Source organism: Melanotaenia boesemani, chromosome 7 (genome assembly GCF_017639745.1).
Source record: "Melanotaenia boesemani isolate fMelBoe1 chromosome 7, fMelBoe1.pri, whole genome shotgun sequence".
Lineage (NCBI taxonomy): Eukaryota > Metazoa > Chordata > Actinopteri > Atheriniformes > Melanotaeniidae > Melanotaenia > Melanotaenia boesemani.
In genome coordinates this window covers 21,610,306-21,631,530 of record NC_055688.1, presented here as the reverse complement: position 1 = coordinate 21,631,530, position 21,225 = coordinate 21,610,306, and the positions used below count along the sequence as shown (strand labels likewise).

Below are 21,225 nucleotides of genomic sequence, written 5' to 3'. Positions count from 1 at the left end.
AAGCCAGACAGACTGAAAAGGAGAGCACTTAACCTTATTTAATATGTAACTCGTGCTTTACTGAGCTCACCTGGGGACAGACATCTGCTAGAGTGGAGGTCTAATTAGTTTTTATTGTTTCATGGAGTGTGACCCCTGCAATCATTTATGCAATGAAGCACATAACTTTGTGGGCTCGGAAAAGGATGTACGTGCCTGCTGCTGTTTGTTCCCATGTCCGGACTTTTGGCTGGGAGACGAGGCAAAAAGGGAAGAAAAGGAAGGAAGGAGAGCAGGAAGGAGGAGTGCCATAGATTTACTAACAGCAGGAAGGTTGCACAATCACAATCTGTGCAATCAGTGTCTGTTGTGTTTGGGGCACAATGATACATATTTAGATATCAAATGCAGATAGGATAAAAAAGTTCCTTTGTGGTTGGCATGGGAACTTTTTAGGGGATCACATGATACCTGTTGTTTCCTGCAACTGGACACACTGCATGCTGATTTTTGCACTGCATTTCCTGATGTGTAGGACTAAATTTAGCCGGACAGTCTATTCTGAGAGAAGCACTCCTGGAGCACCTTCCTGCTCTCACAGGAAGCAGACACCATGTCTCCCTGAGCTTTTCTCCAGCAAGCCTCTGTGCCTGCTCTGTTTCTGAGTGCATCAATACTCAATGGGTGTGGGAACCAGTGAGGTGCCCCATGTGTGCAGTGGAAACACTTTTTCTTTCTTCTAGAGATGACAAATAAGGATTACCTGCTGCAATATTAATAACATCTTGTTTCTTCAGATCCCTTTTTCTCAAAATCCTTGTCCAGAAGAGATCCACAGACGTCTGTGTTAAATTGTGTACAGTAGATTAGAGCACTTCAATGACTGTCCTTGTGAAGCCTTACCGTTGTCAGTGTGACATTAATATCAGGTGACGATGTCCGGCAGGGGACCACGAGGCTGGTCTCATGGCTGTAGATGCCCAGGGCATAAGGATTAGGATCATAGGGCTCCACAAACGGTTGCTCTGGATCTGAGGGATGATAAAAGTCTCCTAAATAAATGGCATCTGCAATTAATGTCAGACAAAAGCTGCATTTCAAAGCATGTGTGGCTCCTCATATGTTGTCTTTGGGATTAAACATGTTTCAGAGCAAATTTACAACTGTAAACTATAAAAGAGAAAAAGATAATGTTCTGATAGTGGTTAGCACTGCATCGAGATCAAAGCAGAAAAGTCCTGGGCTGCTTTCTGTGTGGTTTTTTGCCTGTTTTGTCCCAGTGCCTGAGTGGGTTTCCAACATTTGCAAAGCATGAAAGTTTGGTTCACTGGTGTGAAATGTTATGTCTGTCCTCATGTCACCTTTTAACTGAAGAGCGATATATCCAATGTGTGCTCCTACTCTTGCATAGTGTCAGCTGGTATGGATACCAGATCCCCACAACACCCCCAAAAGATCAGTGGGTGAAACAACTTGGTAAATAGAACTGAATAAGGGTAATATGAAGGCATTCAATAAAAAAGTCAGTTTATTCTAAGCAGATAAGGAAGCAGAGCACAGAAGGACCTATCAGCTATCTAGCTCCTAGTAAGCAGTCAGGCATCAAAAGACAACTGTGGGAACTTAATGGCTAAACAAACAGTCTGCAATTGGTGTGAGGTCAAGCATTAGTGGTGTGATGAAGGGACTATTATCTGAAAAGTGAGCATGGAACATAATTTAATAAACAGCTGAGGGCCTTTGAAAAGAGTGTGCTAGACTAAACACAGGCACAGCAGGGCAAGCAAACTGGGAGCCACATTCCCAGAGCAACAGGAGAGGAAATGGAGAGTATCCAGCTTTACACGATAGCTAGTTCTTGGACCAGTATCTAAGAACTTTATGTTTATGTGAACTGTATTGAAGTCTTAAAGCAAATTGTTTAAATGGGTTAAAGCTGAATTTTTAATCAGCCCTCCATATAAGCACTTTCCATTTGAATGATGATGTAACAGTAACTGGTTCAATATGACGCTTTAGGGAAGATTTGGGAAAACAGTAGCTGAAGCAGGAAATCAGTCAATGAGCAGAGTTTCCTGTGCAATCAAGCTCACCCTTTATCCTCCAGAAGAAACCACAGCTCTACAAAAACTGCATCCTCTCCCTTTTTTCTCTTTGACATGGAGACTTACAGTACTTCAGTCTAGGTGCCAGCAGATTAAAGTCAGCATCCTGCATATGTGGTACTAAGCAGTAATTGTAGACATACAGGGATTTCACATTCCTGCCATTAGCTTCTTCTTTGCCTTTATGTCCACTCTTATGGACTAATTGCATTCTTGCAAAAAGTGGATTTTCAAGAATTATCCAATTGCTCATTTCCTGTTTGTTTTTTTATATCACAAATCTCCCATGACTTAAATAAAGACAATCACAGCCAATGATAAAACAACAGCTCTTTTCAATGTCAGTTATAGTTTTATTTAGGTTTTTCTCATGCTGGAGAACTATTTATATTGTGAAAGAAAGTCCAAATGTCTTCAATCTAAAAAGGTAGCATAAGTTTCTGCTTTCAGTGCAATTTTAAGTGTAATCTGTACAAGTCACTATATTGCAACACATGATTAAAACAGACTGTGGTGAGGTTTGTATCGTTCAGTCTAAAAATCATGCCTACCTTTTTAAAGCAACAAAGTATTGTAGTAGTAGTGTAAACGAATACTATAAAAATGAAAAAGAAAAAACCCAAATAAAACTCTTTTTGGAATATTTTTTTCCCCTTTAAACCACTTTGGTTTTTGCTTTGGGTCATTAGGCATTCTGAACATTAAACCTCCATCTCAATTTTATAAAAGACTGGAGTAATTTTTCCTTAACAGTTTTTTTTATTTAGACAAATACACAATCAATTCTGGGCATTCCAATGAAAAACATGATGCAGCAGCTACCATGCTTCACTGCTGCTAATGACATAAGGTTCATTTTCTGTCTCATCTATTGCTTTTTTCTAGGTGATGGCTTCATTCAATTGTCAGTGAAGATCAAGCTTGTGTAGGGCTCAACATAAAGTGGTTCTATAGGATAAACACTTCAGTTTCTTTTCTACAGCTCTATAGGTCTGTAAAGGTAATACTTGATCTTTCTGTAAACCCGCTCCTTGCCAGGTCCATGTATTTTGGTGGCCAGCTCTTTCTGGGCAGATTTGCTGGTAATTCAACAATTCTTTAAGGGATGGAGTTGTCAATTATTTTTTTTTATTAATTAATTTGTTAATAACAAAACCATAATCTATACTTCTCCAGATATTTATTTCTGACAGGTTTGGAGAGCTTCATGTACTTCATTGTGCTGCATACTTGGTGTTGTTTTGGACTTTGCAGGCTGCATTTGCTGTGGCATTGTTTCAATAAGCTTCTGCAATATCACAAGATTTATTTCCATCCAGTGTTGCATTAAGTTTTCACCAAGCTCTTTTATTGATGATAGGAAGGTCCGAACACTGCACAAAGCCTTCTCCAGAGCAACCCAAAGATGCTCAGAGGTCTGGATTCTGTGGTGGCCAATCCATGTGTGAAAATGATGTTTTATGTTCCCTGGACCACTCATACACAATTTAAGCCCAATGATTCCTGAAACACAGCTGTTCAGTCCCAGTCCCTTGAGTTCCTTTCACATTGTGCATGTGAAAATACTGAGTTCTACTGTTGTTTTTCTTCAATTTGGGGTTGAGGGAAGAGGTAGAGGAAGATGTGGCTCATGACACAATTTATTTTTGTCTACAGGCAGTGCACAACAGCAAATTTGCGGTGAAACATTTTGGCTTTTTGCCCCTTTAAGTGATCGCCAATCACCACCATTCAGCAGTTTTTTCCGACCACATTTCTTCTTTTAAGATGATCATTCTCCACTATCTTTCCAGTTTTTAATAATGCATTGGACAGTTCTGAACCAAATTTTAGTAGTTCTGCAATCTCCTTAGATGTTTTCTCTGCTTGATGCATGCCAGTGATTTGACCCTTCATAAACAGAATAAAATCTTTTCCACAATTAGTAGTAATTATCCAACAGGAGGCTCCTACCTATTTGCTTAGTTAAATCAAGGTGCCAACTTTTTTTTTTGGACAGTGCAAAACATTTATGCTTGTCACATACTCCACGAGAAGTAAGAAGATTTTTCTAGCTCTTGAGGCCGCAAGAAAAAGAAAAAAGTTTGTTTTAGTCAGTCAGTTCATACTCTACAAGAAGCTGAGGAGATTCTGAGGGGACAAGTGTTCCACCTCAAAGACCGCTCTAAAACGCTTTGTGAATTTGTATTGCTTTCCATCCTGCTTGAGGCCGCTGAGCTGCTGTCTGTCTCTCAATAATTTCTGTGTATTTACAACCCACCCACTCTTTGCCCCCTGATCCCCAGCCAGACCTCGCATTTCTGGCCTTTTTTTTTACTAAATTTGGCAGTAGGTGGAGTTACATAAAAAGTAGAGGGTTTGGTTAGACTTTAAAGTGTTAGACTGACTAATTATATTTCTTCTGGTTGAGAGCCTTGCATGGCAGCTTCCGCCATCAGTGTGTGAATGTGTGTGTGAATAGGTGAATGTGATGTATAATGTAAAGCGCTTTGGGTATCGTTCCAAGTACAGTAAAGCGCTATATAAATATGGACCATTTACCATTTAAAGTAAGTGGCAGCAACACTCCTTATTTTACTTCCACTTTGGATTATTTTGTGCATTTTCATTATATAAAAAATGACAGAAAAATCATAAAACATTTACATGGCAGGTTTTAATGCAACAATATAGGAAAATGCCTAGGTAATGATTTTTTTTTTCCAAGTAGCTACCAGGCCTCATATATACCTGCACAAGGAGGGTTTCATAGGTCTTACCTTTAACGTAGACATATGTTGATGTAACGTAGATTTCACCGGATTTGGAGTAATTACAGATGTATCTCCCTGTGTCATTGACTCTCAAGTGTGGAATCGTCAGTTTGCTGCAGTGATAATGATGTGTGGAATTGCAGGACTTCATTTTTACCCCCTCTGAGGACAGCGATGGCTGAGCATTGCCAAATGTCCAGTGCAAGACACCATGACCCCTGATGGAAGACAGTGAGTGACAGAATTAGTGTTACTAGAACTTTAAGGGATCATATTTATCTATTCTCTGTGCATAAACACTGCATAGCTTTGGATCTATTTTTAGGAAAATTGTCACAGCTGGCAAACGGCCTTACAAGCTTCTCAGCTCAGGATGACAGCGGCTGCTTCCACCCTTGGGAATTTCTTGCCTGATGTTCATTCTTAGTTTATTTGGAGTTAATCTCGAGTCATCCAATACCTTGAACTTTCACATGGGAACATGTTTCTCTTGAAAGATGTGCTCAGCTAACACATTCTTTCCACTCAGAATTCACTTAAAAACTCTCATTAAAGAGATCCCAGAGGAATATCAAACATGTCCTGCATACCACTGCCTTTGCCTGCAGATTTTGGGTCAACCAACCTCCAGATCTAAGCCAGAGACATAAAACAATGCTGCGCTGTATGACCCAAGTCTTTTAGCATATGGCCTTGTAGGGAAATGTTATATTAGATAGACATCAGCTCCTATGCATTCTTTTTAGGCCTGCACAATGATGCAATACCCCAAATTCTTTACAAATGGGAATGCAGCAGATTTGTGTCACGCCATTCCTAAAGTAAATGGCAAAAACAGTGATAAATGTGGAATGCCATCTCTGGTTCATGTCAAAAAATGTCCCATATTCTTTGTGACCAAGGAACCCAGCATGTCTCATTTATTTTCCCTCTTGTCCTGGAATCTCCTTTTCTAATCCTTGAGAGTCACTGTAATGTAGTTTTTAGATGTTTCCTTGCTCCATCACACTTGATTCAAATGAAATGGCTCTCCAACCAGCTTGTTGTAATGTCAAGCCTGTTATTAACCCATTCATTTGGGTCAGGCACATTGAAGCAGGGAAATATCTAAAACCTGCAGGACAGTGGCCCTTGAAGACTGGAATTTGTCATTCCCAGTGTCTCATCTCATAGAGTGACATTAGAGTCTAACCTTAAAATGCAGCTTTGACAGGTCAGAAACTCTTCACTAACCTCTGTTAACAGACCATGAAAGAAAAATCTAACACAGAACGTTGTTTAGTTATGACAAAATACTAAAACTGTAACTAAGGGCAGTGCTTGGGTAAATTTACTGATAAGCAATAAACCAATAGGAAAATTTTACATTTACCAGAGACTGGCATTGACATAAGATAGTGTGATAGGCCACATACCTGCATGTGAGGCTCAACAAATCACCCTTTTGAAGAACAAGATCACCAGCGGGCTGAATCTTCAGGTCTCTCACTGAGTGTCCTGCTGAAAAGCACATGCACACACACACAAGAACCGACAAAAAGAGCAATTAGTGGAAAAAGTTCAGCAAACCAGCACATTCAAACCCTCTGTTAATCGAAGTGTGTCGGTCATTTTTGCACTAAACAGACTGAGCAATGCTTCTGGAAATTCCCATGAATCACTTCAGTGTTGTAAATGCGGCCTCACTGTGTGCAGTTCTGCCCCTGCCTCTTATGCAAGCAATTGCCCACTGTGTGCATGTTGGGGTTATTTCCTGAGCTGGAGGGCAGGTTGGTGAATGGATTGTGATCTGGGATGAGCAGCAAGAACGAAAGAGTAAAGGTGGATAGAAGGAAGAAGGAGGAGGCCTTTGCATGTGTTTCCTCTCTCCACTCAATCTCCTGTGGTGCGTGCATCTACCTTCTCTTGAACCAGCATTTTTCTATTTACAAGTGACCTTGCACTCTGAAAGCCAACTCACTTTTTTTTTAGCTTTTGTAATAAAGCAACATGTGAGGTTGCGATGTCCAATTCAAAGGTGGCCTCTCTGGTGTTCAGCCATCCAAATCTGTTGAGAGGTCTGTCTAGCAGCAATCAACATAGGAAGCACTGTGTGACTCTCCCTGCTGTCCAGGAGGTGTCACAGCCCCATAAGTGATTTCCTCCTTTTCACTGATATCCCTGAACATCTTGTCATTGTTGTCCAAAACAACTTCATTAGGCTGACACTCCAAATGTGATCTTAATATAGGGCACGTTGTCAAAAACTACACTGCAGTAACACAAAAGTATTACACAGACACATGAACGAGCTACTAGGGATTCACTCATATTATTCACATATGCATCCACATGCACCTGGAGACTTGACACAAGCACACACAGAAAAAGTGCTCACTCACACACAATGGCATAGTCTATTATTCAGAACAGCTGTTGTGCTAAGAATGAGCTGATGCTGCCAGCACTGGCAGTGGGACTCAATATCCCCTTCCTCTCAAAATACTACAGCATCATTGTTTTATTGTCCAAGGTTTAACAGAGGAGGAGACTTGTGACTCGCATGCCTTCATATTGTGATTAAACACGCTTTAGGTGGTGTGTTAGATGAATACAAGTGAAAATTTACAAACTATTCAGCTCTGAAGTCAATAACTATTTCTTGCATATTACTAAAATGACAGGAAGCACAATTTAATGGGGGGAAAGTACGTTTTCTGCTGTAACATAGATAACATTTGAATTTAATACCACCACCATCTCTTAAACTTGTTTCTGCCCTTTTCACATTACAGCTGTGAACTGCATTCCTCCAGGATATCATCTGAAAAACCACCGAAATGGTACTTTTTGTGTTCAAAGAGACCCCAAAGCTGGTTTTCATTAAGAACCATTAAAAAGAGGACAAGCATGGAACAAACAGTGCGAGGGAGTGAAGAGGATGAGGGTCTTTCAGAGAACTCACAATGGGGTCTTGAGCCAGTCACACAGGGTACAAGTCGACTAAGATTAGACCAGGATCACAGCGTATGTCCTCACTTGGCACTGACTAAGGGAAGTGGCACAGGACATAGTGTTTTTTTTAAATCTGTGGTGAGTCCACTCCTGCCAGCAAATAAACATTTAAAACAGTTTTGAATTCCAGGATCAGCTCTACTGTGGGATACTTGTGGAAGAGAAAATGCGTAAATATTGGAAAAAGAACTGCCTGGAAAAGTCAAAAACCTGAGCGGTGTAACATGAAATTGTCATTCGGCTTAAAGAGATTATTATGTTAGTTGTTCCTAAATACTGCATAATCTAATGAAGAGAAGGGATTTGGTACGCCATAATTCAGTGACTTCACGAAGTCAGAATAATATGAGACAAAAAGGCTTTAAATATTAATAATATATAATATAAACTGAGAGAAAACGAGAATGGAAAGAAGTTGGTGCAATTGTTGGTTGCTTGTCACCAGCCTTTGTGTTGTTGCCTGAGGCTCATGACTGATATTGCATAATAAAAAAAGCCCTATTACTGTAAGAGATGACTGTACTCTCAATGACTCAAAAAGGAAACCCACAGTCTCAACCCTTAAAGTGCAGGGTATAATGTGCGGAATTCCCTTCTCTTGTGCAGAAAATACCCTTCATGTTCCCTCTACTTCCTGTCTTGTCAAGAAACAGCATATCTGTCTTCAGAGTCAGAGGGAATAAAATCGTTTTTTGGTTTTGTAAGGGCAAAAGTAACAATACTACACACCCTTATGGTCCTCTAGTCTAACCTTGCCACTTGGTCCATTTCATTTGTGTGCCAACAATAGACATTAAGAGGTTGGACAGTTTAACAAAAGAGTGTAAGAGTAATTTTCACTGTCGCATGACTCACTCGCTCTGCAGCAGCCACTGAGACGAATTAGTGTAAGAGGGCCAAGAGGCGGCATGCAGCCTGTTCAGCCCCTTGATAGTCTAATAATTGCACAACAATTAAACATAATAAATGAAAATGTCAAAATGACTTCACTGGTTGGCTTAAAAACTGAATCTGGGAAATATTTCCTCACATTGTAATAGCCAGGACAGTGTTTTGTGTCAGTTTTATTTCATGGTAGGCCATTTTCAAGTTGAAAAGTGAGATAAAACTTCTAATGGTGCAACATTTACTCCCCTACTACACATCTGACTTGACTCGGGGCCACCTGCCATAATAACAGGCAGCTACCGCTGCTCTGGCTGTGCGATGTCCTGGACCGTTCTCTCACAGCCCTTCTAAAACTCTTCTCTTTGCCAACTGCAAGGTTAAGACAACAGTTACGAAGAGTGCATTTTTTATTAGCTGTATATTAGCCTTTGGAGATTTGGAGGCTAAATGCCCCAGACTCCTCTTAAAAAAGCAAAATAGAGGAACATCTGGTCATGATGGGTGGTCATTCTACGTTATATAAAGCTAAGCAGAGCCAACAACAGGAATTTCCTGCAGGAGACTCCTAAAAGATAATCCCTGAGGATTCCTGTTCCATAACGTCTGATTAAGACAGGTAGGCAGACAGAAGCTCCTTGAAATTGAAATCTCATGCAGGTTTTTAAAGAAACTATATTGCTAGCTCAAAATGGGCATGTCTGGTAAGGAGCAGATCCTGTAATAATCATATAAGAACAGCTATATTGTGCAATTTGTAAGGGAGTGTGAGGGAGTGATTTTTGTCTGCTTCACCAGTTATTCTCACAATGAAAGTGGGTGTGTGTGTGTATATGTGTGTGTTTTCTTATGGAGTTCTGCATATTCAGACATACCGCCAGTGAGCAATGAGCCCTCACTGTACTTGGCTGACATCTCATCATTCCCATTTTACAGTCCTTCTCAAGTATCCAAGCAGGAAAGAAAAAAATGATCCCTGTAATCAACCTGCTCTGATACAAAGACCATCTTAGTTGTGGAAAAAGGTGAAAATATAGTAAAATTTAGAAAAAGTAATCCAACCATGATGAGAAAAAAAGAAAAGCTTCCATTTTTTCTTATCTATATATATATCCCCTCTATCATTAGATTAACCTGAACTTTAGTTCACCCTTTTTAAAATGTCCACAACAAAGCACATCACTTTAGTTAATGATCTGTCTACATATTTAACACATGCACATCTCTAAATAAATATTATTGGCTGCATCTCATCACAGCTGATGAGGAGGGCTTGAGATAATTAACTTTACCTGTCATAGACATCATAACATATCACCTTCAGTCTGTTTCATTTGAAATGGCAACAAAAGGTCACAAAATGACACACTTGACCTGTGTTCTCACTTCTGAACGAGAAGCAGCTACAAGTTAACATGAATAACCAGCTGTGTTAAAAAACAGGACAAAAACATTAATTCAACAGTGCTGATTTATTAATCAGTAATCTAAGGATACTAGGTAGATAGTGTCAGCTCCTGACCAGAAGATTTGTGTGCATAAGTCCAACCGTGGCACTGCTGTTTTATTTTACTTCCAAAAAAAAAAACAAAAGAAAAGAAAACAAACATAATAGTTATGCATTAATATATACCCAATAAAATACATTTTATTCCAGAGAATTTAGCTGTTATCTTCCAAGTTACCATGGAGCTTATCCCAAAACTGTTAAATTACGAGCTCCAAAACCCCTGCATGTCTAAAAGTCATGCTCTGAGTGTAACTTCCTTTAAAATCAACACACGGGGCTCTGTTTAAATGTCAGTTTGTGACATGTAGGGAGAGAACAGGTTGTTTTTTATGTTTGTTGTGTTGCCTGAAATTTTGTTTTGTTCTCTGAAATGTAAGGTTTCAGAAATCTGGTTGTTTTCTGTCGCATTTTGTAAATTTTGTTTTCTTGTTTTGCTTTCTGTTTCTTTCTGTTTTCTTTTTCATTTATGTGCTTTGTAAGATGCAGCTGTGTTTGGTAAATGTTGTTTTCAGTTCTGTAGTATGTTTGGAAAATGTGCTTCCCCTTTATACTGACGTATTTTGTGAGATGCTCTTTTGTGTAGTGAAATTTGTTTGTGTTTTTGAGGGTTGTTGAGTTTTAGTCCTCGGGATCACTGCAGTTAATGGCTTTTTGAGTAACGGGGTTAAAAGGGGGGGGTCAAACACTGTGACAAAACTAAGCCTTAATTTAATTTCAGTCACCATGACTCTGTTGTTGCTTTGTTTCTTTCTGATACACATCTCAGCAGAATTTGTCTGATGACCATCAATAATTAATGGCTCTAGCAGTCAAAGACTCCTTTGCAGAAACAATATCCCACTTTCCTTCTTGCCATTGTCTTGTGCATGAAGTTTGACATCATTGAAAAAGAGCTCAAGAAGCTCCAGGAAGAAATCTTTGCACAGGTAGCGTGTCATTTTTATGTGACCTTTACTAGCCAGAACAATTCCAGGCTGCCTCTTGTCCCTGCATCCGCTTCCTCCTTACGTCGTTCCCACGCATTGTGTGTGGACAGTGAAGGAAATCTACTGCAAACAAAGCTTTGTATGCTGAAAGTGTGTATGAATGCATGTGTAGTGTGTGTGTGTGTGTGTGTGTATGTGCATGTTGGCGAGGTGGGGGGGATGTGAATAGGGTTTCCTTTGTTTTGATGGCCTGTTTATTTGGAAATGGCAAGGAAACCTTGGTGTGTATCTCAGTGGTGGACTCGACCTGGTGCAAGGTGGAGGAACATCCATGTTTTCTCATCTATCTCGTTTTTCAGGAGTGACGCTGAAACAATGAAGCTGTTCTTGCTGTCAGAACATACATTGTCTTCCCAAGATGTTTATTCCTGCTCACTCACGGATAACAATAGCTGGAATAAACCTTTTTCTTCTAAAAGTGCTGAATTACAAAATGTTCTGAAAAATCTATGAAAACAGATCAACTAATCAAAAACTGCAAACAAGAAATCAGTCAAGGATCAATTCAGAGGGACAATACTCCCTCTAGCGGTGGAGAGGAGAACTGCAGCTATTGTATGAGCCTTTCTTAAATTTCTTAAAACGTGCAAATATTTTCTACATACAACAAAAATACTAAACAAAAATGGGATCAAAGACAAACTGGGAGGGAAAGGTTCTGATTACAGCCCAACTTTTTTTATTTTAACAAATTTACAATAATAATTAAAAAAAAACATGCAGTCAGCCATTCACTGAAACCAATAAGGCATTAAACACAACTAAGCGCATATTAGTGGTTGCTGTAATGTAAATGTAATTGGTTTCTTACCAGTTGTGAGTGAAGAACAGCAGAAGATAACAGCCACTAATTTCAGGCAGTCAGATGTGGTCATCCTGCCACTTCAAACCAAACCTGCTGTTAAAAAAGATGATGAGAGGAAGGATCTGATGGGGGCTTGTAAATCCCGGATGAGAAAGATCACTTCTCCAAGAAAATATGCGTGTTAAAGTGTCGTTTATCTTTTTAAAAAATTCGTGTTAGAGATCCACAAGTTCTTCAGACAAAGCAGAGCCAATTCTCCCGTATCCCATGACGCGTTTCGCGGGGGAGCTCTCCTGCGGAGCTGGGTAGTCCACCTCCCCGATCCACGCGATGAGCACACGGATGTGCAAACTGTATCAGCGGGGCAGGTGCAGCAAACGAGATATATAGATGTCTATAAAATTAGTTAAAATGGTAGTGGAGATTTAATGGAGGATTAAATTTAGAGTCGAGTAAGTGATATTTCAGATCAAAATCGCTGTGTGGGAAACCTCACTAAAGAAGCATCAATCACTCCCCTCGCGCGCCTCGGACAACTTCTCTTTCGCTTCTGAGCAACACTTACAGTCCACGCGTAACTCACGCTTTATGGAGACACGGTGGAAGGACGCAACGTCACTTGGCTGGGCTGGACACAATCTGAAGAGGGGACTTCTTGGTACTTCTTGGTATATATATATATATATATATATATATATATATATATATATATATATATATAAACTTGAAATTTTAAAGAAAATTGTATGTATATTAAAAAGTACTCCCAATTTTTTTAATTTCTTTTAGGAAAAGGCTGATGTTTTGGCAAAACAAACATCTTTGTTCACCACGAAAAACATTTTAAACACAACTAATTCTGTTTATTACTGTTTAATAGCCCACATGCTGGGATGGTCACAGTTCCTTCAAATCCCCTGAATTTGCCATATTTATAACAGTTTTATGATAAGTCAGAAAATGCATCACACAAAGCAGCTTTAGTGTAAAAAACATACAACTAAATTAGCTATAAGGAAAAATCCATTAAAAATAAAGTGATATTATCATGAAGTGGCTGTAATATGATTTAAGCCAGTCTAAATGGCAGCTATTACTCTTTTTTTAATTTTGTTTTTCCTCTTGATTTTTTTAGACATTTACGTTTTACTACTTTGCTTTAAAACTGAAAATAAAAAATAAAAGAAATTGCACAAAATATGTAGACTGCACCTGCAGTTTGAGTCCCTACTTTTTTAAAAAGAATAATCAAATTTTTTTAGTTAATTGGACAATACTGTCGATAAAGGCAATCAGTTCAACTCAATGTAATTCATTTGTGTTGTAACATAAATGCCTGATTAATATCAATACCCCCTGATTGATGGTGAATAGATTTGCCAAAGCAAACTGTTTGTTAAATTATAAAGTAGATCAATAAACTATCTGTTCATTTACTTAACTGACATCTGCTGCAACACAATCAACCTACTGTGATGCTAAGGTTAAAGGTGGCACCAGTTATCTCATCTAAAGAGGACAAACAATCAAAAACCAAACAGTTCCTGTAATATCAAACTCAATCTCTGCCTGAGTGTTCAGAATAAACACTGGCTGAATTTATTTTTAACTTCAGTAACAGGATACACTGCTTTTTATATCAGTGTAAATAATCTGCTTTTGTCCAGAAGGTCCCTGCAGTGTGTGGATGTACTGTAGACTGTTTTCTTTTATCAGCACAACAATTACTACACTGCTGTGGGTCATAGTTGCAGGCACTCCAAATGAGAACATCCTGCCCTCACCTTTCCACATCCGGACACAATAGTTTCCTTTTTGGGGTATGCAGTGATGGTGGGTGAAGCTCAGCAGAAGCGATGAGCCCCTTTTTCATGTCAGCAGAAATGATAATATGACTCATTAGATTGTGGGAAACTCATCCAATCATTGCCGCAGTGGGAGTATTTTATTTTTTCTGGGAATTTTAGAGCCTTAAGTTTCACAATTTAAGAATTTAGAGATACATGCAGTAGTTTAATTGTGTGTTTATTCATGAAATCACTGAAGGAAAGCTAAACAACCAAATATGGGTGTCTAGAGAGAAACTATGTCAAAAGTTAGCACTTCTCTGCAAGGTTCATTTCACATAAGAGAACATAGCAGGCTTACAAGACAAAACAACATTAAATTCAGCTTTCCCACTTTTGTGGATTTCATAATAAACTGGGTGTTGACATTAGATGACAAACTTTAGCATTCAAAGAGAAACACAAGCCACAAGAAAGACTTGAGTTCATTAAGAAACACTCATTTCTTTTACTACAACCTCAGCATGTGTTCACAATTAGGCCTTCAGTTAAGGAGACATTCCCGTTGGGCTGAGAGGGCATCAGATAAGTCTCCTGATGAACAATTGCTGGAAGTTGCTTCCTGAGAGGTTGGATTTGAAGCGATTTATTTTAGAAATATGTGTTCAAAACACACTGTAGGAGACTAACTGTTTCTATACACACAGCATGCAGTCTTCCTCTTGGCCCAAATGAACCTGCAGAAAAGTCTTTCTTCACAAGAGCTGTGGAGATTCTGTCGCCCCAGTGACTACACCCAGACTTGAGTGAAAACAGCACCACAGTTTCAGATCGCATTCATACACACTTCATAAGGGCAAATCTGGGTTGTCAAAATATAGTTTACAGCCCATGAAACTGGCTAATATTTCTTCCATGATTATAGTCTTATAAATGGTCCATATCCAAGCTGCGGTCAAGGACAGAAGTCAGCACAAGTTTCACAATGTGCAGTGGAAACCAGTTGTGCATTAAATTTGATATGTAGCTGACCCACAGCTCAGGATTTGTGCTCTGCAAAAGAAAAGTAAAATTTATATCACCAGGGCTTGAAATGTCAAATATCTTGATTAAAGAATAAACAAAATAAATAATAAAAAAAATCATAATTAAATAATTTAAGTAAAAATTACAATACACACAAAATATTTTGGTGTTTGTTTGCAGAGGTGGACTGGCCATCCTGCCTGTGTAAAAGAGAACTTAAGTTAGTATTTTCAGATTTCAACAACATTTTTTATACTTTGTTCTATTTCTAAAGTGTGTAAAATAAGCTCAGCAAAGTAATTCTTCTTCTTCTTCTTCTTCTTCTTCTTCTTCTCCTTCTTCTTCTGCAGTTTATTGGTTGTTGGCATTACTGCCAAAGAAGGAGGTAGACCCAATTCCCTGCTTAAGAGCTATTCTATTCTATTCTATTCTATTCTATTCTATTCTACAGTCTACAGTTTAGCAGACGCTTTTATCCAAAGCAACTTACATTTGAGAGTAAGAACAAGCATTTGGAGCAAACCATGCTAACGTAGAGGAGGGAAGTAGTTTAAATAAACAAAATGTGTATTTGAATTATGCTGCAAAATAAGTAATTGAATTATGTATAGGTATGTATATATATATAAATATTTATTCATAATGTTATGTTTTACAGGTTGTTGTTTTATGTAGATATTTTTGTGGATATTTTTAAACTTCAATAGGTTGTTCCAACTAATAACCTGCAGCAGGAGTGTATAAAAGCCCTTAGCTGCTCTTTGTAAGGTGATGATGGTCAGTGTGAAAATAGTTCATAAATTTAGCCAAACATGGTTTGAATGGACCTGAGAGTGGTTGGATTTCTTTTAGGAAATGCAAAAAAAAAAAAAAAAAAGAAAAAAAAGAAAAAAGAAAGAAAAAAGTTTGCTCTTTTTCTTTCTTTCTCTTTTTTTCTTGATAATAACAATAAAATAGATGCTTTTGACATCTACATTCTAACATTATAGCAATAATAGTGACATGATAAAAACATGAAACAGTAATGTGATAGCAAACACTTACTTTTGGCATTACATACCCCAACTAAGTGATGCAAATGGCTCAGGCAGTTTTATGTCCACAAAGATTTTATATGATGATGATAGAGCAGGCAGTTAAAGGGTTAAGCCCTGGCACTATGAAGACATACCCAAAGTTAAGAAGAAATTTCTCCACAGTTGTAAGGTTCATGTGCTTGATGTGTAGGGACATCTAGGAGCCTAAGATAATGGCTAAATAATTTAGTGTCTCTTACTATGCCTGAGTAAACTTCAATAAAAAAAGAGGTGAAAAGTACATAGTACACAAAAGTACATAGAGGTAAAATCATAGCTTACTAAAATAAACACATTGAAAATAACGGCACTTCAGAAAATCCAAGGCTGTGAAACTTAAAAGAGTTTATTAGGTTTGATAAACTAATAAGACTTTTAAAATCCAGTGACACATTCTGGCAACTGGAGCTCATATCTTTACAAACCCTATAATGAAATAACGCAAAACAACTTTTTCAGATGTGACTCTTAAGCAGCTCACCTGTCTGACTTAAAGACAAGCAGGCTTTCTTTTCTCTTAGGGTCTGACCAGTCCTGTCTTCCATATTATGAATAATAAAAGAGCTGTTGTGCCACAGATGTAAATGCTGCAGTTATGTGATAAAACTATATTACATTATCATATTCTGTAGAAAACCTGGATTACATTCAACACAGGTGAGTCTATTTAAAAACCTGTTACAGACTCTGTCTTTGTTTATAGATGCAAGTAAATTTGGAGGTATTTATGGAAGATGGAAGAAGGCTGGATTGGTTTCATCCTTAGAGTCACAATATTTTACTTATTCCCACAAACTAAGACAGAGGGTGGGAGAAGATCCTTCATGTGCTCTTAGCCAGATGGGTGCATCCTCACTGGCTGAAAAACCAGTTCTTCCCAAAGCTGCCACACCAACTGGTGATCATCCTGGAAGGAAAAAGTGTTATCATAAAGGCCTTTCTGGCCTCTATGCACACAGTAAACAGACATAACAAAGCAGGCAGAACAACCCAGCTGGCATACCCAGGTGTTTCCTGTAGAGCTTAGGTGTCTTGGATTTGTAACTACATCAACACCTAGGCTCCTGGGGAGTATGGGAGTACAAGGACAGGTCTTCTGCAAACTCCTGAAAGCTCTGCTAAGCAAAGCAGCAAATGGCTTTAAAGGAAGATGAAGATTGTAAACTGGGCTGCAAGATTTCTAATATGAAGGGTAAAATCAGAGGGAGGAACACCTCGGGTGCCAGATACTGCCTTTGAGTCCTCTGGAGGTGTCATGGCTATATGGTCACCTCTGATATGTCATCTACATCCTCACATGAAAAGATATGTTTTTTATCCTTGTAGTACAATCATGAGTGTGACTTAGGTAATCTTTCCAAACACATTAAGTTTCATATCACATAAAGTATCGGAATCAGATCAGATTTTACTTGGCATCAGACTGGAAACAAACATAAGTGGTATCGTACATCACTATTAGATGGTTCCAGTTTGAGAACAACCAGCAGAGCAACCAAACAGGAAGTGGTGGAACCTTTTCAAAATGAAAGGTTTTAGAGACTATTATGCAGTATTTTTAAGATAATGAACAATAATTGCAGCATTGACAACAGGCATGAGATTAGTAAAGTCCATGCATTTGAAATACTGAAATAAACAGGCACTGATCGGAGAAAGATAAATTAAAATCTTTGTTTATTAAAGTGTGGTTTGAAGTCAAATGTGAGCTAAATGGGACTAGACCTCTGATCTGTTTGACCAGGAATTCATGGCTGCTCAACCTTTTCACCAGACTCGATGATGTGCCAACAACACACCAGAAGCAGCAGCTGACCCATCAACTGGTGTAGCTGCAGGAATGCTACAGCTTCCACAAACTTCAGGTTCCCAGAGACATGGGCCCAGTATGCTGGATCTGTCATGATACACAGGCCCAGTACGCTGGATCTTACTGTTACACCCACACCAGGTTCTGCCATGGAGTACTAATTATCCATTCCCTTTCCAGCCAGTCATCACCAGCATACTAATCTTCTACACCTGTATCCAATCTACTCACCCAGCTACTTATACTCCAGCACCTTGCTCATTCCTGGTTGGTCTTCGTTTCATCATGCATGGACTATTCATTTTTCCCTTCCCGTTGTCATATCTCCAGGATGATCTGTCAACTCCACCATGTGTCTCCCTATCATTAGAACATTCCTCCATTTATTATTTGTTCAATAAAACTTGGTTAATCCTTATCTGTCTCTGAGAGGTTCATCGTAACACCTACCATCATCTCAAACAATTTAACCATCTTCTAATATTGACTCAGATAATCAGACCTTGTAGATAATTTTGCTCTGTATGTAAACATTTATGACAAACTGTCTTATACTGAGTCTGTGTGTGTGTTTTAAATAAAGCTGAATTATCTATAATTAATTCTGTTGTATTAGTTGTGTCTCCCGATACCTGCAGAGGTGATTACAACTGGTTGATAAAAGTCTAAGGTTATGTAAAAGTGCTGTAAAAATCAGACTCTTGTGTTGATTACACATGTCTATGAATAACATCTTTGTGGCTTTAACACACCCTGAGAAGTCACACAAGATACAAATCAAGATGTTTTTAACAGTAGTGAAACTAACTTTATTTCATGGTTTTGCAGCAATAGACCACAGACAGTTCATCCATACTCACCTATATGATTATAATAATAAAAACAAATACTGTAAACTAAATAGGAACATGTTATGAACAACACAATGAATATCATAATCATGGTTATGTAATATGTAATATGTATTGTGTTTTTGTACAGGCCATGTCCATCTCTGAGAACTGGTATGCCATTAAAGACCATGGTACCAACTACTGCAACCTTTACAACCTCATGGAAGGTAAGACTGGGTAACAACGTGATGATATGTCCTTTTATTATCCATCCACATGTTCTTCTAGTTTGACTTTAACACTGATCATCATGGCAGTGAGTCAGTGTTCAGACCAAAAACTGGTGCCAAACACAACATTGTTGGCGAGAATGTTTTTTTTATCAGATACAGAGCTTTGATGAAAGTAGCTGAATTATAATCATGTGGAGTCACTGGTGCATGAGCCATTCTTCTATGCAGTGTAACACTGTATTCAGGCGTTAGACTAGTTGCCTCCTCTGTTGTTTTTATGTATTGTTTTTATAAAGACCTCCCTTTTGTGTCTGGAATTAATTATTTTTATTATAATGACAAGATTAAAGCTGAAACCTTTATTTTTAGTAAATATTTCCAATGCCACACAGGCTGTTACATGAACCTAAAATTGATCACTGAAAGGATGATGTTATTAAACTGAGTTTCTGACTATTAATTAAATAACACTGTTGAATAAAATGTGTCTGAAATGCTTACATATGTTAAAATAAAAATACTGTCAGGAAATGACCAGGACATGTTTTACTTGTCCATGTGGCATTCAGCAGCATCATGTGACCAGAAAATGAGGTCAGCTGACTACCTGATTAAACAAAATGACCATGTTTTACCATCAGCAGATTTTTTTTCTCTACTGGCATATTATAAGATGACAATATGATTCATCGGGCTCAAATGATGAAACAGTGTTAGAGGAAACGGGGACACAGTCCAGAGCTGAACGATGTGGCGAATCTATGGGACAGGCTGAAGAAATCTGCAATCCAAGTCTCCCATTAGAAATCCCAAATCTGCTGAAAACTGAATGCAACTCTGAAAGACAACGATGGGACATTGGATTATGATTTAATCACAAATTCACACTTTTTTCTCTGACCAGAACAAAGATGGATTCTGAAGTAGAGATGGATGTGGTTTTGAAGCTGGTGTTGACTTCTTTCTGTCTGAACATCCGCACTGAAAAGAATCATGAGGCAATACTGGTTGTTAAATGCTTGGCGTTGTTCCTATGTGAACTCAGCTGGGCTAATGATAAATCTTCCTCTGATATGTAAAATCAGATTAACATTTATTTTCTACCGATTTTCTGTTTCTTTCCGTTTCCATTAAGCAATGTTCTTATTAAACCAAAACACAAAATCCTTTCACTAAACACAGTAGGAACATTTTTTGCTTCTTCTAATTAACAACACCTAAGTGACAGGATGATTTACTTGAAATAACCGCAGGCCACTATACAGGCAGGACACAAAAAAATTAAACACCACCCCCTAGTGGTTGGGGGGGGGACTTAACAAAAGAAAACATGGCTCCCACACACCAGCCCCTAATTGCATATGGCAGAAGACATAGCAATTAACACAACTTAAATTAAAAGAGCCACAACAACAAAAGAAAATATAAATATCTCAATATGCCTGAGTGTATGTTTCCACATATCACATTCACATCATCCAATGATGGTAGCAGGCTTAAGTGAAGCCACTTTTACTTTGCCAAACAGTAAAGAAACATTAACCCCTTTTTTCATGTTTTGCATTCAAATATATGTAGCTGTGCCATAGCTATTCTTGCTTGCATTAAAGAAATGATGCAACTGGGCACTAACTGCTTTCCCAAATCTTTGGACTTGATGCACCTATTGAATTGGAAATCTGCTAACTTTTCCAGATCTGTTAGCCACTTGTTCCACTATTCTTGGAAAGCTGGAGGCATTGGATCATCCCAGTAACAGCAATTTGGCCAGGAGTATGAGAGGTGCTAGCAATCCTACTGGATCATAGATGGAGCTGATTATGAACATGCCCCTTTTGGTGGAAGGTTTCTCCTTGACTTTCAATTTGAACTTGAAGCCGTTCGTCTCAATACATCACTGCAAACCTGAAGCCCTTTCCACAGGTAACTTATTTTTGGGGTAGGGTTAGGGGCAAGGGGCTATGAGGTCCTCAGCCATGCTATGGCTACGGGGAGACGATCCCTAGATGGATGATTCCCCCGTACTGGACTGGTCTCACTCAGACGAGGCAGAAATGGTGAGTTGGTTGGAGTACCGTACCTCACGTACAGAGGACTCTCCAGAGTGGTCACCATTCCAGGGGTCCAGATTGGCGACCTAGAGACCTTCTGGTAGAGCCACGTCTCGCGGGTCTGCACGACCGGTGGCAGGATCCAGAGCGTACTAGATGGCCTCGCCTCGCACCGTCGCCTCCAACTCCACAGCCTATGTCTCCAGTGTCGCCTCCAGCTCTGCAGCATCCCACGCCAGCTCCCAGGTACTGCCTAGTTCTGCAGCGTCCCACACCAGCTCCCATCTTGCTTTCTGTCTGTTCACCTTTCTGTTAGCTTCCCACAGCTTTAAATTCATCCTGCTGACTTTTTACCTTTCAGTTAGTAAATCCTGAAAATGTTATCCTTATCA

The 21,225-nt window shown here is 38.8% G+C and overlaps 1 protein-coding gene across 1 annotated transcript in view; it reads right to left on the bottom strand.

The window, feature by feature from the left end:
* The window catches only part of kdrl (kinase insert domain receptor like), a 46,691-nt gene extending 34,107 nt beyond the window's left edge, over positions 1-12,584 (bottom strand). The window contains exons 1-4 of the mRNA XM_041990125.1: positions 12,024-12,584; positions 6,253-6,337; positions 4,844-5,055; positions 883-1,010 (exon numbers count right to left, since the gene is read on the bottom strand). Coding sequence (XP_041846059.1) covers positions 883-1,010; positions 4,844-5,055; positions 6,253-6,337; positions 12,024-12,087 — 489 coding nt within the window. The 5' untranslated portion in view covers positions 12,088-12,584. The remainder of the gene's footprint in view (positions 1-882; positions 1,011-4,843; positions 5,056-6,252; positions 6,338-12,023) is intronic.
* Between the last annotated feature and the right edge of the window lie 8,641 nt (positions 12,585-21,225).